Here is an 18241-nt window from a genome sequence, read left to right as displayed (position 1 = left end):
TATTTTACGAAGTATGCACCTCGAAAGTTTCATTCTTCGTTCGAAGTGTAATTAAACTTGAAATCTCGGTACAAGGAAACGAATACCTTTAGCCTTTGTACCGAGCGCGGTAAAGATTTAATTAGAATTTATAATTAGAAAAGTTGTAATTAGAATTTTATTCTCCTATAAAGAACTTGAATAGAGTCCGATAATTGCTCGAAGATTAGTAACGGCTCGCTACTTTGTGGAAAACACGAAAAAAACAAGTGTAGCTACGTTTCTACTTTGCCGCAGAAGAGTGTACGCATTAATAACTATTATTCTCTACCCAACTACCGTAATTGCATACGCGTGTACTTTTAACTCGTAGGTGCAACCTCCGACCGATCGTCGAGTCGTTTTAAAAACGTGAACGCCAACCTCGACTCGTCGATGTTTACAATCGCTTGGAAGAACAATATAACGAGTTTGTTTCTTTCCTCGAAACAATCGCAAAATTTCCTGGCAATTTCACCGAGCAACACGCACCGCCGATAAGATAACCGATCCGTGGCTGCCGGAAATTGCACGCGTACCGATAACTCCGAGATCGTTCTTCCGCGAACTCTTACGACTCTGAACTTAACCCTTTCGCCACGGGCTGCTCCCAACGATACAGGGTGTTCCACGAACCGTGGACGCAGCTACGAGGGCACAGTCGGTGCACGAAAACGGTAAGAAGGTTCTTACGAACATTTCTGTCCGATACGTCGGTGTTTCTTTTCACGCTGAACAACGTGATCGATTAGCGTTGAATTATTCACAACCGTTTCTCGCGAACGATTATCTCTCCAAACGGTTTCAGTAATACTCCACTGACGATTTTCGTGATCGGCGTAACACGTTTTGCACGGTCGATCGATGAAATATAGAATCGAGTAAAGCAAATTTACGTTTGTCAACCCTATATACGAATCTCTTTTTACTTCTTTCAATACTGTCTTCTCATTGTTTGATTCGACGTATCGAAATTAAATAAATTTACCAGGCAATTTTGTATACGATCGAAGTCGATCGACGTGTATCGAGAGACACCGATATCAGCGATGAAATGAAACGACCTCTGTCTGAAAATTTTCAGGAAAAAATACTCGGGTAGGAAATACTATTTTAATAGTAGTAATATACGCGTAACTACCTACCATCTGTATCGATTCGATTGTACGAACAATGCGGACAAATAAACTATACTTAACGTTACCTTTCTGCGCTCGAAAATGACACGAATTAAGAACTAGTATTTTATTTTCGAATCTTATACGTTCTTAAACTTTTCCAAAATGTACACATCAAACGATACGCGACGAGTGGACTCGAAGAACGTAACGGCGATGAAACTGCCCCGAGTGGAAGAACGATAATAAAAATTTCTCTATTCTTAAATAATCATAGAAACCGTGTCAAACGCATAAAACTACTCATTAGGGTTCCGCAAAAACAGTGTGTACTGATAGGTTGTTCGATAAACTTATCGAATAGTACTGTTCAATGTAGCACTGTTCGATAAGTTTTATCGAACGACAAAACTCATTGAGCAATCTAATACTATACTGTTCAGAAAGTTTTATCGAACGACAAAACTCATTGAGCAATCTAGTACTTTACTGTTCAAAAAGTTTTATCGAACGACAAAACTCATTGAGCAACCTAGTACTTTACTGTTCGATAAGTTTTATCGAACGACGAAACTCATTGAGCAATCTAGTACTTTACTGTTCAAAAAGTTTTATCGAACGACAAATCTCATTGAGCAATCTGGTACTATACTGTTCAATAAGTTTTATCGAACGACAAAACTCATTGAGAGCAACCTAGTACTTTACTGTTCGCAAGTAATTATAAGCAATAAAGTCATTAAGCAATCTAGTATTAAATTTTTAAAAATGTTTTATCGAACGACAAAACTCATTAAGCAATCTAGTATTAAATTTTTAAAAATGTTTTATCGAACGACAAAACTCATTGAGCAACCTAGTACTTTACTGTTCAGAAAGTTTTATCGAACGACAAAACTCATTGAGCAATCGAACGACAAAACTTATCGAACAACCTAGTATATCCGTGTTCCGGATAGTCTTAAGTTTAACGAGCGAAACATTCTTTCAAACGTCTCAGAACTCCAGTTTTCGGAAGTTAGAGCCATCGATACGAATATTTCGTTCTGGAATGCGTCGATCGGTCCGATACAATCGACTCCCAGAGAAGCGTCGTCTTTGGCGAACGAATCGCGCGTCCGCCACCTTGATGAATCATCGGGAATCGAGAAACGGTGTCCGCGTTTATATCCCGGCAGCGGGGAACGAACATTAATCCCATTAGTGGTCGCGACAAAGAGTGGCGTTTGTCCGGGGCGCACCGTTTCGCCATTACCTCGGCATTATATCATGACGAATCCGTTCCGCGGGATCGGCGCTGTCACCGAATCGCGCACAGCTTGCACGGGGGTAACCAGTTAACGAAGAAGCATCAGAGCCGCTCGGAAGATAATGTATTCCCCGTGAAAAAGCCACTGATTGCCGTCGCTATTGTGCGGCAAGTGTTGCACTTTGTGGCGCGCGAGACATATGCAAACGACACAACACGTCGGTTCATCATTTTCGATACGTCGGCAACCGATGGTGGGGCAGCGAGAGGGGGTAACGGGGGACAGCTGGGGAACACTTCTAACATATTTTTCAACGACTGACGCGCAACGACGAACAAGAAGCGAATGGGTCTTTCCAACGAAGAACCGTACGACCGATAGAAAATCTCGCCTAACTCGATGGTGATCGATGCAAATTTCTTCGTCCCGCGGCGATAAATATTGCGAAACGTAATTTCGCGCCTTTAGAAACACGAAGAACGCTCGCTCCGCGTATGTTAATGCGTTAACCGGAGAACCGAAGAGAATGCTCCCGGATGGGATTCGGATTTTGCGATCGAAACTTTCCGAATGGATTCTACCGCTCGAGGGTTTCGTATCGCGTGGATCGAACAGCGAGTCGACGCCGTGAAAATTGCGATTCAGGGCCCGAGGAGAGACATTTTTCCTCCATTCGTCTGCGTTCTTCCCAGCTTCGTACAGTAGCGGAGTATCGCGTCACGGTTACTTTCTTTCGGTTCTCGGTGACTACTTCCGAGACACGGGTCATTCTTTAGAGATATTACAGTCTCCCGTATACGAACCGACAGAGTAACATATAAATCTAGATAATAGAACGATCGTTCTCTCGATATTGTATTTTATTTATTCGAACGGAAAGAGAATCTATCGTTCGTTTATATATTTAAGGATTCTCTGCCTTTACGACAGCTATATTACATATACTAGGTTTTTCGATAAGTTTCGTCGCGTTTTCCATTGTAAAAAGAATACCGTAACACTTCGACTTTGAAAAACTGTGAATATACGAACGAGTCGACGGATTTACACGAAAATTTCACGCGTGTTCGTCAAACAGTGATATCATCTTTGGAAAGGTGAAACGACGAACCTGATAGCTCCATTTCTTATGAAACTCATCGAACAACCTATTATACGTATGTAATCGCACTTAGGAATATCCCGAGACGACTATGTCTCTCGTACTCGAACTAATAGGAAGACGCGTAAGGTGTTAGGGTAATGGAACATTTCCCGATAATGAAGTTTATTTATTCCAGTAGAAACGAAGAGAATGGACGATTCGTTGATATATTTAAGGATTCTGTGTCTTTGCGACGATCACATCGCGCAAACAATCGTAAGTTGTACTCGGATGGAACTGTACGCGAAAACGACGATTCCTCGAGAAATTCTGAGCTTGTATCGCGCGGTTCGAGGGATACTGTCCCGTTCGGACGAATAAATATCGTGGAATTATTCGGGAAGGCGGTGGTCGACGGAGCAATTTCGCTCGGGGAGAAGAAAAAATCAGCGAAGACCCTCTTAATTAGAAGAGCCCGACGAATAACCGAGCCCGATTCGACGAGATAAGGCCGCTGGAAACTCCGGCGTCTAAGTGGGCGCCTATTCGCTACCGACAGCTCCCAAGGGCTCCTAATTGTCAAGATCGAGAACCGTAATTACACGCTTCGACATTCGCTTCTTCCGACTCGCTCGAGACACCCCGAGATCCCAGGAATCCTTTTTACGACGAGGGAGAGGGTACCGAAAACATCCTCGAACCTGTCCACTCTTCGAGGGAACTCCGGACTCGATAAGAAACGATAGAGGAAAGGTGTTCGCGCGGAAAGTCGAACGCCTAAAGAAATTCCCGGCTTCGAAACAATGAACCTTCTACGGGGAAAACGAAACGTATTTTTCCGAGAAAACCCGGTGATCGCGGCTCGAGGGAAAGCTTCGATAAATTCACATTTTTTCCTACTTTCATCGATAGATTACAGAAACAGCGTTATCTCTTGATACTGGCTGGTCGATTTACGGGAATTTTTCAAAGATCGATTCAATTTTAACCGGCCACCGTTTCGAAGAAATTGACATACAAATAGAGCGTCGATGGTATCGCGATTTTCGAATCCAGCGATCTTCGGGGATTTGTACCGATCACGTTGTACGAACACGAGGAAAGAGAAATATACAGTCCGTGTGTGTACACAAACGTAAAAAGGAAATAGGAAAAGTTCGCGATACCCGGTAAATGTCACATCGGTGAATCGATTTACAAATTTACGCGAATGCAAACATCGTCAAGGAAAACGACTCGCGGATTCCCGGGCAGATCGTCGAACGTGTCTTATCGCTTTCGAGTTTCGTTCCGAAAATATTTTACTTACCGCGAACGATGGTTTCCGAATCACCGCTAAGAAAGTACCTCGTTCTCGAAGTTACGTTTACAAACAATTCGCGACACCGAGCCCATCGTGGCGAGCGTTCGCGTTCGACGTGAAATTTGACAACGTAAACACGGATACGACCGAATACGTATTCGGACGAGTAAAATTTTTTTCGTCGAACGATCGACGAAAAACGACCTCGCTCGCGTCGAGCGATGGTTCGACGTTCCTTCCACTCGCGTTACATAATTCGAAATGATCGTAAAACGGAACTCGAGATCTCTTATCGCGTTTGTTTCTCGTACGTCAGCCCGTGAATAGACGCCGGAGTATCGAGTACGAATTCCAGCAGCGGAGAATAACGCCTACTTCGGTGCACGTGTATTTCATAACTTTGCACGAGCTGCCACCGCGAACGTCATACCGATCAGCGTCGAGGAGCTCGTTGCAATTTCGTCGATCGTTTTCGACGCGTGCCACCGATACGTGGGATCGTGTCGCCCGATTCACGATTTATCAAAGAAACGACTCTGGCGCGACAAAAACGATACCAATTGTTCGAAAGAATCTCGTGGAATCGGACATCGTGAAACATCGAGCGTCGACGATGAAAATTCGACGAAACGTTTTCAACGCGAAACCAAAAACGAGACTAATTACCCAAGGAAATCTCGTGGTCTCGGATACCGCGAAAAGTTGAACGATAAGAATTTAACGAAATCGACGCGCAACGAGTCCGCGTCGCTCGATTAACGATTTCAAAGCGATTTTTCTATGCCGATTTAAAACGACACTCGCGCGACAAAAACGAGACCAATCGCCCGAGAGAAATCTCGTGGAATCGGATCTCGAGGAAAGTCGATCGTCGACGATCAAAATTCGTTCGTTCGTCGAATTAACGGGCGAGAACGAAAATTCTTTGGTGTGGAAAAAATAATACAAATTCGTGAGCAGGTTGATAAAATTTCTGTCGATGCAGTTAAACCGACCGTAGAGTGCGTTGCAAAATTCGAGACGTAAAATAGAACGGTGTTTAGTGAAAAATTCGGGTAAAATTCAAGCGGACCAACTCGCACCGTGTAGGTCGATTGGCAATTTTAACGCGATTTTTCAACGCCGGTTTAAAACCGTGCACGCTCGACGAAAAGGAGGCTAATTGGCCGAAAGAATCTCGTGGAATCGGACACCACGGAAAATCGAGCGTCGACGATAAAAATTGGACCGAATCGACGCCCACCTTTTAGTCGGAGAACCGATGGGAGGTGCAGCGTGGAAGCTCTCGAAATCTCGAAACTGCCATGAACGAACAACATCGGTAAACGTCGCTCGATCGGAGGAAAAAGTTGCTCGCGTTTCGAAAACTCGCGCACCGAGTCTTGTAATTTCCAACGATCGCCACTATTCGCGTCTCGCTAATATCGTAGTCAATGGAAACCCATTGTTCTCAATGAAACATCGGAATGAATGGCAAGGGACGCGTAACCGAGACCATATTCGACCGTAAATACTTGGAGAGCGGCCGTACAACCGCGCGTCGGTAGAGACGACTTTGCTCGCGAGGTGTCGCGAGATTTCTTTTCGAAAATCGATCGTCGCCCCACGTACCTCTCTCTCTCTCTCTCTCTCCTTCTGCGAAAAACAACCTCTCGACGATCGCGCGTCCAGCTCGCGCGTCAAGTCGTCGCGATTGCCGCTCGACGATTTATAACTCGGCGCGCGGTCGCGATATCGTTGACAGGTCTCGCGCAGATGATCCTTTCCGGCCCCTTTCTCCGTGCGCCTCGGGGCGTTATCGACGGACATGGTAGCGCGTTACGTATCACGGTACGAAAAGAAACGTTTTTCGATCGGACTCACCAGTATAACACCAGGCCGGCCAGACAACAGGGCTTTCGGTGTCCAGCTCCCTCATTCTCTCAGCGACCCGCGGACATCTCCACTCCGTGCGTCCCGACGTGGCGGTAAGTATGTCCAGTTTGATCTCCGATACGAACTTCCGTCAGCGATGAGAAACGACCCCCGTTCGACGAACGCGTTCCCGGAGCCAGGTCCCGCGAGCAGGCAGGCACGCGCGTAACTTCCGTCACCGTGCTCGGGCTAGACTGGACGACGACCACCTGTTGAACGTCGGATCTGGTTCGCGCGCGAACCCGCTGGAAGTCCGTCGAGGCGCATGCCGCGTACTCGTCGACGCGGGGGGGAGAAGGGGGAGTAGGGAGAAAAGCCGCGGTTTCGGGCCACGAACCGACGGACCAGAGGTCGTCGAGCTCCCCTTTTCCGTTCTTCTTCTTCTTCTTCTTCTTCTTCCTCCTCCTCGTCCTCTTCGTCTTCTTTCTTTCTTTCTTTCTTTTCTTTTCTTTTTCTTTTTATCGCGTAGGTGCACGTGCACCGGGCGATTCCGAGAGACCGATAACCGGCGATAAGGGGTCCGTGGCGGGCCTGGCGATAAGGCACGGAAGATCCGTCATCGACGCGACGATTCCTCCGGGTGGCCGGTGCCCTTGCCGACTTTCTCCGGCCTCTGTCGTGGCGGTCCGATCTCTCTGTCTTTCTTTCTTTCTCCTCTTCTTCCTCTTCTACTTCTTCTTCTTCTTCTTCTTTCTTTCTTTTTGTCCTCTCTCTCTCTCGTACACGCGTTACACGAAACGGTGTTTCGCACTCGCCTCGAATACGCGCACTAAATGTCACGGAAATGTCAATGAGGAGTCGCGGACGTTTGACACCTTCACTGTCCCCTTCCAGCCGACGTCCTAACCCGGGACCACCTGGGGGGAACCAGTCTTCCTGCCTTCGTCCCCGGCGAACTTGTGCACTCTTAACTATTACTCGTCGATCACACTGACACTCGCGAAACAACCTCCGCCGGTCGACTGTCGCGAAAAACCTCGTTTCCTCCTGGTTTCTCTCTCTCTTTCTTTCTCTCTCTCTCTTTCTTTCTTTCTTTCCGTCTCTCTCTCTCTTTCTCTCTCTCTCTCTCCGTAGCCGGTCGGTTTCTGGGGCCCCGCGGTGAATCGGGGCGTCGATGGCCGGGAGTGACGCGCGCCCGTCTGTCGGTAAACACTGCCACGGGCTTCGATTCCTGGAAGGGCGCTTCGAGGTGAGTACCGTTTTCCCCTCTGATTGTTTACACGCCGCGCTGGCGAGCGAGCGAGCGAGCGAGCGAGTCGAGTCGAGTCGAGCCGAGTCGAGCGATGCGAAGCGATACGGAGCGACGCGGGCTCGGCGTCTATTTTTCGCCTCGACAAGGCCGAACGGGGACCCCCGGCGTCAACCGGGTCTCACGGATGACCGAGTCACCGGACGACGACAACTACGACAACAACGACAACGACGATGCCAACGACAACGACAACGACAACGACAACGACAACGACAACGACAACGACAACGACAACGACGACGACCCGGTTGGGAAAAACGGAAATCGTGGACGATACGCGCGGATCGATCGTTGCCTCCGCGTTCGGGAGGATCGTTGACGTAGCGCAGGATGACACGACACTACAACACGGCACTGCTGCGTGAGGCGTCGTCGAAGGGGACAGACGGAGACAGAGGGAGAAGGACGAAGCCGGGGTAGGGGGTTGAGAAGACGAGACAGAGAAAGGGGGGAAGCAGAGGGAGGAGGAAAAAAGAAGGGAAAAGCGAGCGCGCGAGAGAGAGAGAGAGAGAGAGAGAGAGAAAGAGAGAGAGAGAGAGAGAGAGAGAGAGAGAGAAGAGACAGACAGAGAGAGAGAAAGAGAGAGAAAGAAAGAGAGAGAGAGAGAAGAAAGAGAAAGAAAGAGAGAGAGAGAGAAAGAGAGAGAGAGAGGGAAGAACCTGACCACCGGACACACTGGCTTCGGTAGGCACGACACACAGGTAAGCGGAGTGGCACTTAGGTTGGTGCACCTGCCGCGAGAGTCCGCGTCGTAATGGGAGCGGGGCAACGGGCGGCAGGTAGGCAGGCCTACCGCTCGTCAACCTGCGGAGAAGGGGAATCAGTCACATGGCGAGGTGCCCCGCGCTGCCCGCGAACAAGGAGGTGGTAGCCGAACCGAGTGGTGGTGGACAAAGGTCCCCGGTGGTGGTGGCGGCCGGTACGGCGGTGGTGGCTGCCGCGGTGGTAGGATGCCCAGGACCAAGGAGTAGGAACCGAAGAGGACCTCGAACGGAGCGGACGGTGTCGGAGTAACCTGTCGCGGGAGTTCTTTGTGGGTGATTCTTCACAATGGGCCGCAAAGATAATATTTTCTTTCGGGGCCCCGACGTGGACGCTGGACGACTCACCAGCCGATGGACGACGAACCGCGGTGTATGTTGCTTTTACGGTTCGACCACGGTGGAACGTCCGTGGTCGGAGGACGCGCGATCGAAATTCGATTCCTACGGTGATCCATCGTACGAGTTTTTCAATTTTCCATCGGTTGAGAACTGTTCGGAAATCGAACACGTTTCTCCTAATCGTCTCCGCCGATTTCAGCGACACGAGAACCACGGGACTCTGGCGCGCGTAGTTTCGATTTCTTCTCCGCGCGATCGAAATTCGACTCTTCGCGCCTTCGTTGCTTCGTTCGTTCGTAGACCCGAGATTTTTACGACGGTGTGGAATCGAACACCTTTTCCCGAGTCGAATCATCCACGATGGCTTCGGCGATATAAAACGCACGCTGCGTTGAAAACTCTCGTCGAAATGCAACTCTTTCGCGATTTCGCGTACTCCTACCGGTCCAGTTTCTTTTATTCTTTGGACGGTTCGAAGATTGGAGAATTTCTCTCGTATCGAATCTTCTACACCGATTGTAGCTACGTAATCTTACGCGATGTCGATCCTTGCCCTCTAGTTTTTATTTTCCTTTCGCGCGAGATACAACTTTTTCGCAGCTTCGTGTATTCCTATTGGTCCAGTTTCTTATTCTGAAAATTGTACATTCTCCGTATCGAATTTTCCACATTGGTTTCAGCGATACGAAACCTATCTATCCACTTGTGCGCGTAGATTCGAGTCTTCTTCCTCGTGTGAATGTCGACGTACTGCGAAACGGTATATTTACGACTCTCGAAAGAGTACACTCTGTACCCTTTTTGCCCACGTGCTCCGTATCGTCGCGCGTACGCGCGTAAAATCCACGATCCACTTGGGAATCTCTCGGTGTTCGACGTTCGCGACGCGTTATCGGCTCGTACTCGTTCGCAGTAACGAAGAGACGTCGCTCGAAAATAGACCCGGATATTATTTCCCTTTCGAGTTATCGATTCGTTGAAGTTGCGCATCGAGAGAACTGGTTCGAGCGGTAATCCTCGGCAAACGGTGGCAAGCATCGCAACGTCGTCCTATCGACCGTCGGATACGTTCGAACGTTCCCGACGTATTTCGAATCTCGTGACAACTACCTACAACGTGGTCACGAAGATCCGGTAGATTAGCAACTGGTTTCTATCGAACGATCTGCTCGAGGTGTTGCCGAACGAAGACGTTCGGACGATCGAAGTCTCGACCAACGCATTGAATCGCGCAATTGGCTCTCTTTCGCAGATCCAACCGGCAGGATCTTTTATTTCCGAAGTCTCGTACGGTTATCGACGTTCGACGCTTCTCGCCTATCCAACGAGCAGGATCGTTCTTTCGGAGAGTCGTTGCCCGAAACTTTGCAATCGAAACTCCGTCGAGGGAAAATCTCGAGAAAAAATTGCCACGGTTTCCAACGTTTCGCGTTCTTTTACAAGAAGATTCTTTACAGAATCGTTCTGTTCACAAGAGTCTTTGCGTTATCGAGTCTTGCGTTGTCCGAGTTGTCCGTAATCGAATCTCCATCGTGGAAAAGTATCGCGAAAAACTAGCACGATTCTCGACGTTTAACGTTCACCCGACGAATCGAATCGTCCTCTTTCGAAGCGTCTCGAAGTTATCGGTCCGAGTTCCGCGATCGGAGCTCCATTGTGGATAAATATCGCGAAAAACTTGCACGATTCTGTTCGTTCGGTGCTCTTTCGATTCGACGAGCCGGGATCGTTCTTTTCGGAAGAGTCTCGAAGTTGTCGGGCGAAGTTCCATCGCGGGGAAATCTGGCGAAAAACTTGCACGATTCTCGACGTTCCGTGCAAGTAAAACTTGGACCGGTCGAATAGGGTTCTTGGATGCCGATGGTGACGTTCCGCGAAAACTGGCGCCGATCGAAGGCCGGCGCGTGGTCGATCCTCGTTCGTCGATCGACGCTCGTTACGGAAGTTCGTAATCGTTTCCATCGTAACTTTTGCAAAGTACGAATTTAATACGCAATTTGCGAGAAATTAGGTGTCCCGACGACGCGCGTTTCAAATTTTACGAGGCGGTTCGAACGATTATCCAACGAGTTCGCTAACTTCTTTCCTGCTGCGCAAACATAAAGGATAATCGTGTATAAAGTTTCCAATAAGAAATTAGAAAGTTCGCCGAGATTAGAAATCTCTCCGCTTCGATAATAATTGAATAAAGTATGAACTTTACGTTCGGATTAAACCGCTTTGATTTATCGCCATCGCGCGTCGTCGAACTTACGGACACCCGGTACCCGTAATTACCCGCTCGCGAATCGAACGCGTTGCGCGTTCGGGAAACAGACGCGAATTTCGGAGCAAACGTCGAACCGTGTCGCGGGAACTTGGTCGAAACGAGAGCGTCGGGGAGGAACGAGTCTCGTGGATAAGGAACGAAACGCGTAAAAAGAATTCCATCGAACGGAGAAAGTGATTCGTTCGTTTAGATTTGATCGGTGCACGGACAAAAGACGTATGCGGTACTTTCGTGTTTCCAGCGGAGAGTACGGCTTTCTACAAAGATCGTCGCCGAGTTCCATATTTGGATTCACCCAAGGTAGAGAAGAGTATTGAATTCCAGGCGTTTCCAACCTATCCTCGCCACGGCCCGATGGCAGATTGTCCCTCGACTCGTCGTACGAGAACGTCGTACGCTGTCTAACTACGTCTTTCTTTGCGTCTCTAGCTAAGTGGAGTTACGTTTCGTCTAGGTGGACAGTGTATCGATAAAACGAGACAAGAATGCCTCGTTTCCCCAAACAGGGGACGCGGTTGCAGTTTCGAACGACCGGTCGTACCTTCGAACGCGACGACCGACGATTCGACCCTCTTCGAACCTCGAGCAACGATCGAACGTCGGAAAACAGGGAATACGATTCTGTCTAGTTGATTTTTCATTTTCAACTTTGATATTTAAATTCCGTGTTACTGGAATCTTGGATCTCTGCGTCGACGGAAACGACGGCAGGCCCAAGTTCGTGAAATTTCACGAATTTCGAAGATTCGATCGTCTCTATGGGTACCTTGGACGACGATCGAAGGTGTTCCGCTTTTAGAATCGGAAATAGAAAATACGATTCGTTTCGAATTGTTCAATTTCGATATTTGAATCCTCGATTGCGTAGTCTTGGATCTCCGTTTCGAGAGGAACACTCACCAGTCCAAGTTTCCAGAGTTTCGGAAATTTCGAACGTCACACCCACCCGACCGCGACTGGAATTCCGATTTCGAGATCGATACCGATCCTAAACGCGACTCTCGGTTTCGTATCGAACGTTGCACGAGCACCTCTGTCGTGTTACGTATATTCCGTGCGTCGATTCACTTTCCCGATTCGCTGGTTCCGTAAATTCAATTTCGTTGCGAGCTTCGCGCGCAATTTCCCGACGATCGACCGATACTATCGATGATCGTAGTTTCGAGGATACTCGTGCGCTCTTCCCGGGGTTCCCGAGCCAGTCGTATACCCATTTCGTATTCAAAGTTCTCGTTTCGCCGAATCGCTCGGATGAAACTCGTCTCGATGGCAAAAAGCAGCCCTTCGACCGTCCCGGTAACGAAACGAACGAGAGAAGGGGTGGGTCCGTGGGCCCTCGTCACAGAAGTCACCCGACCGACGGTCGTCCCGTTGATACGACCGTAACCCCTGCCATCCCACGACTCAACTCGCGTGTATGTCGCAACATCGTTATCGCCGTTGAATATCGGTATACGGCAGTGTCCTGGAAGTGTTGCCCTAGGCGTCTCTCCGTGGCGAACGCGACCAGGACGCCGAAGCGAAACGAGCTGCAACCGTGCACCACGGTAGGGTACCGAGCGCACGTGAAGCACGGATGAGAGCTTGTTAGGTTAACCATCACATTGTTTCACGAGGGCGTGGTGGCGTGTTGTTTGCAACGAGTGCGTGGAGCCGCTCTCCTCCACCTACCGACCCCCTCCCTTACCAGCTCTATCTTCTTCTCTCTCTCCTCGGCCCACCGAAGATCGAGCCGTACCATCGAGAGCGATATATCGCGGCCGATATATATCACTCGGTGAGCACTCGACTTCCATACGTCCAGCCCGAGCGTACATATGTACGCGTACATCGCCCGGGGGCTGGCTTCAAGGTCCTCGTTTAGATATCCGCTCGCTTCGAGATTATTCGAGGGAACGACAACGACGAGGAGGACGACGAGGACGACGTCGCCTCGTTGGTATACGTCCACGATGGCCGGGGCGTTACATCGGCCTCCTATCTTGGCCCGATCGGTCAGCTTCCGGAGCTAACGATTACCACCTCGGCCATTTTCTTTCGCGGCCCTGGCTACGATTAAACGGTCCATCGACCCCATCGACTCCTCCGTCTTGCCCGCGGACGATGTGGTAATCGTCGACTACGCGCCGATGCGGGAGATTACCTTCAATCGGACTCTCCGGAGTGGTTTCTGCGCGCGTGGCCACCTCGATTCGACGCGATACGAACACGTCCGGTGACGAACGTATCCGGTGAAAAAACACGGTTCCTGGCGCCCGAGACTTCGAAAGGTTGCGCTAATCGGAGGAAGTCTTCCTGGTTATCGGTGTCCTGTTGCGTATCGATCGATGTTCGGGGTTTCGATAACACGGAGAAAACTAACGGTAGGTAATAGCTTCAAAGCCTCCGTGTGCACCATTAGCCGGACTACTGGATCGTCGAACAGTACGACGTACAGGAAACGAAGCGGCAATTTCGAGTATTAATTGAATCGATAGCTACGCTATCACCGACGGAAATTATTTAATAATAGGTTCGGTCCTTTTCGAGAAGAAGAGATCGAGTATTTTTCTAATCCGCGAGCAAGCGACCAGGACCCGCTAGGAAACGTGTATACCGTATTATTTGTAACGCGTGAAGCGTAGAAAATATTCTTTCAACTATTTCTGTTTCGTAGCAGTAGTCCGTCGCTTGCTACTTTCGAGCGACTGAACTTTCATTTCTTCTTTCTTTTAGACTGAACGGGTTCTTTTACAATGTTCGTTCCATGGAAAACAAGTATTACGAACACCTTCCAGTTGGTGAATAATTTTCGGAACAATGCAGATTCGTAGACCTGGATCTGGTGATTGAAAAAGGAAAGAAATACTCCGAGACTCGTTCGTATACGTTTTTTGTATACGAAAATTATCAACTGGTCGGAAATTTTCGAATCATCGCAAGCTCGTGAACTCTGAGAAGATCCGAAACACGATGCAAGTGTTGTCCCAGCAATTTGAATTCCGTGGCGAACAAACACTCCGGGACATCTCTCGTCGCGATCCACCGTACGTCAGTTCGCGCGGTATGGCTCGAAACACAGGTAGAATTTGTATTTCAGGAACAGCTGGACAAACGGAAAACTATCGGCTCGAAATGGACGCGTTAAGGCGTCCCGCGGGACTGGAAGCCGTAGCTAGCCATAGCTCATCTTCGGAGTTGAAGTAACCAGTGGCGTTCATGAATACGTGTTCATTATTTATGAGCAACGCCTCTCGGCATCAACTGGACCAGCCTCCCTATCTACCGGTAGGTACGAAGAGAGGCAGCCGGATAACGTATTACGTCTTCATATTTTTTTCCCCCGATGCACACCCGGTAATTAAAGGTGCCCCGCCAAGGACTCGGATGATTTATCGGCCGTGCCCGTTCAACCTGATAAGATGGGACCAACTGATAACGAGGTGCCTTTTGTACATCGAGGCCTCTGATCGAACTGGAACTTTCCTCTCTTTCCCCTCCTCTCCCCGTAGCCGTGTTATTCGAGATCCGCCGCCGGTCTGACCCTCGGACGCTCCTTCGACGTTCACTGGCCCACTCTTCGCGATCTCGTGAAAATCTTCTCCATCGCGAGCACGCAGAAAATTGTAACATTCGCGATGAACGCGATCCCGCGTGCACGTTTTTACGAACCCTATGGGAAAAATACTGTACGGTTATCGGTCGTGGTATCGAGCGAGCGTGTATACGATCGCGACGAGGAACAAAGAGTGTAACGAGGTATCGATCGAGGAATTAATTGTTGTCGTCACGAGCCGACGAGAATTCCAGGATTCCGACCGAGGACACCGACGTTACACTGCACATACGTAATGCGACACTATCATTATCATTCGTTACACTATCGCGTACGTGGTTCTCCCTGGAAGCGAGAAACCACACGCGTAGTCGAAACGTGAACACCTTTCGTTAAACGTTAATTGCTTTTCGGAGAAAAACCAGTTAAATCCGATGCTTCCCAATAGAGCTGATTACGATCTTTCGACAACGATGAGACATACTTAATGCGATACTAGCGTTATCATTCGTTACACTGTCGCGTACGTGATCCTGGTAGAGAGAACACACGCGCGGTAGTCGAGACGTGAACGTTTTACGTTAAATATTAAGCACTTTTTGAGAAAAGCCGATCGTTGCTGTTACAATGCCTCGACAACTACGGGGAAGCCTAGGATTGTAATTGGAGGATCGAAAAGGATAATCGTTCTAGAAAAGAAGTCGGACCTCGAAGATTTTCGTTACCTTGGATCTTTTTAATAACGAATCAATATTTTTCTGTTCATTGGGTGAGAATTTTTTAGAACGTTCGAGAAGGCTGTACTTACCCAACTGATTCGTACATATTGTTCGATGATTGTTTCGATATCGTTGAACAATTTTTACCCGTCGCTGATGCAAAATCATCGAGTCAGGCGATTAGAAGATATCGGTTATTCGAAGTGTCGGTAATTTTACAATATTATCGGTAACAATATTTCCAGAGACACGAAAACGATGCAGCTTCGTGAATTAATTAAGCTCCAACATCGAGAGCTCCCGTGATCGTATAAAAAAAAAAACGAATCGAACGACTACACCTCTAAGAATGCCTCGGTTTTTTAAAGATCCTTCGTGAAAGACTCCTTGTTCGCTCGACGAATCAATCCTAATTCATGCTTTCGGCATCGATCATCGTATTTCCCGGCGAAGATTACAGCGTTCTGAAACACTGTAATCGAAACGGCTACGGCATTCCGAATCGCGGTTCTAAGCAAACCGAGGCTGTTTCGAAAAGCTCGTGCCAAACCCTCCTCATTACAGTATCATGGGTTAGACGCACGCGCACTGAATCGTGTCCTATAAAGTGTCTGTGGATAGATTGGATAAATACACAGATCAATTTTTATTTCATCGATTAGATCGACGAGTAGTTTGGAAAAACTCTACCGTCGTCTCGGTACTATTCTTACCTGCAACGTGTTGTTAAAAACTTCGATCGACCGACGTTGAACAACGATGGTGTTCATTGTAACGGAACGCGTACGAAAACAACCGTCGTTATTGCAACATCGTGTAACGGAACTCTAAAATAAACGAAACGTATGGAATAGAAAACTCCAAATTTCGATGAACTTGTTTACCGCGAGCTGTGGACAATTTTTTACCAAGAGGAGCGATTGGATCGCGTTAAACTAACAAACGACTGATTTCGAAAAGTCTACTCAAACTTGCGATGCAACGATAGACTCGAAAGTAGGGAGAAAACAAAGTATTCGATAACGAACCAAACACCCATATTCGAAGTGAAATAATTTGTATTTAATCTTCCATTTACTCTATATTTTGACACGAATATTATACAAATGTTTTTTAAATTTTTAGTTCAATTTATTTACACGAGCGGAGTCCAGAGAACCGAGAGAGAAAGAGAAATAAAGCAAAGGAAACTCGGAGGATATAAAGAAATTACGAGTCGCATATGAAAGCGATCGGTGAACGTTTAAATAACGGGAGATACCCGCAAAAAGAAGTCGACGATCATAAAAATGGATTTCGCGTTCATAAAGATTCGATCTAAACGATCAAATTTACCGTAAAGCGTTCGATGAGGTTTAACGAAGGAGAGATTGCAATTTCTTAAATTTCTGGAACAGGAAAATTCATTTCGCGTGGAATACCGTAGCAGGTTGTAATATAGTGATAAAAATATTGCGTACGAACGTACCACTGCTTAGACGAATAAACGATTCGGCAATCGTTGGTTATCGATTGGACGAAAATCGAAAACATTTTGGAACTTTCTTTTTTACAGTAAGCGATTTCTTTTTCCACGTGACTGGATCACTGTCAGTTGACTTCTGCGCTCTCGTTTTCAGTGCTTGGAACGCATGTATTTAAAAATTATAAACTCGGATGCAAAGTCTTAATCGTGATTTCGTTATTTTTTATTTTCGAAACGAAAGTAATCTAATTCGTTATAATCCTGTATTCGTGTAAACTACCCCTTTATGATTCTGGCAAAATATACGATACGCGAAGTGTATCAGTCTTCCAGTATCAAAAGATTTCCTACCAATTGCCCTATGCAAGATATCTCACAATCAGTAGGATATCGAGTAACATTATCGGTATATTTTCTAACAAGAATGAGTACAACACAAAATGGGAACCAAGAGCGAGCAACAGACTGTTGCGAGTGCCGGAATCCAGGAACGAAATTACTAGAATGGTGTGGCAACGATCATTAAAACTTCGAATAGATTTATGTTTACGAGAGGAGAATAATCATTTTGAACATCTCCTTCGGTCTGTACGTGTAAAGAAACAGGACAAGAAATACGTGAAAAATAACAAGCTATTACTTTGTTCCAATTGTAGCGGTAATAATAATAATTTATTTTACGTGTGTAATACACATCTCGTATATGTAAATAAAGTGTGCAGAGTCGAAACACGGATACACGAAACAGAGAAATTAACTACAAGATACAAATATAAAAGTAAAGGGCACACATCCGTGACAATTAACAAGAAGCGTTACAATGAAGAAATTGAACAGATTTGTGTGTAGCAACAACAGAAGAGGAAATCAACCCGATTCGAGATCCTGCTTGCAAAAGCACGTATTGTTGCGCAGGGATCGATGTATTTCAAATTGCTTTCGAATGTGACAACGCGGAGGACTGGTGGATGTTTGAAGGATCCACAGGACACGTTGAAACCGGCGACAATTGATGCATCGATCGACTATCGCGAATAAGAACAAGACATTGAAAACTTTCCCCTAAATCTTCAGAGTTGTCACACTCGGATGATGGATATAGGTCGATAATTACGATCTGTCCTGTTCATTGGATGTTCTACGGCCTTGTGTACAAATCTCAGGAGCTTGGGCTGTGTCCTCTCGATCATCCGAGTATAATTACGTACAGA

The 18241-nt window shown here is 47.4% G+C and overlaps 1 protein-coding gene across 5 annotated transcripts in view; it reads right to left on the bottom strand.

Moving 5' to 3' along the window:
• LOC143147569 (uncharacterized) overlaps window positions 1–18241 on the bottom strand; it is a 274942-nt gene that overhangs the window by 213614 nt on the left and 43087 nt on the right. Inside the window, exon 1 of one of the 5 annotated variants that reach the window (XM_076312921.1) lies at window positions 6637–6763. The exons of the other annotated variants lie outside the window; for them this stretch is intronic. Coding sequence (XP_076169036.1) covers window positions 6637–6691 — 55 coding nt within the window. The 5' untranslated portion in view covers window positions 6692–6763. Of the gene's footprint in view, window positions 1–6636; window positions 6764–18241 lie in introns of those variants that run through there. 5 annotated transcript variants of the gene reach the window in all.

The sequence above is a fragment of the Ptiloglossa arizonensis genome, chromosome 5, assembly GCF_051014685.1.
Source record: "Ptiloglossa arizonensis isolate GNS036 chromosome 5, iyPtiAriz1_principal, whole genome shotgun sequence".
In the NCBI taxonomy this organism is placed as follows: Eukaryota; Metazoa; Arthropoda; class Insecta; order Hymenoptera; family Colletidae; genus Ptiloglossa; species Ptiloglossa arizonensis.
The sequence above is the reverse complement of the archived record's forward strand: the minus strand, read 5'-3'. Positions and strand labels throughout refer to the sequence as shown.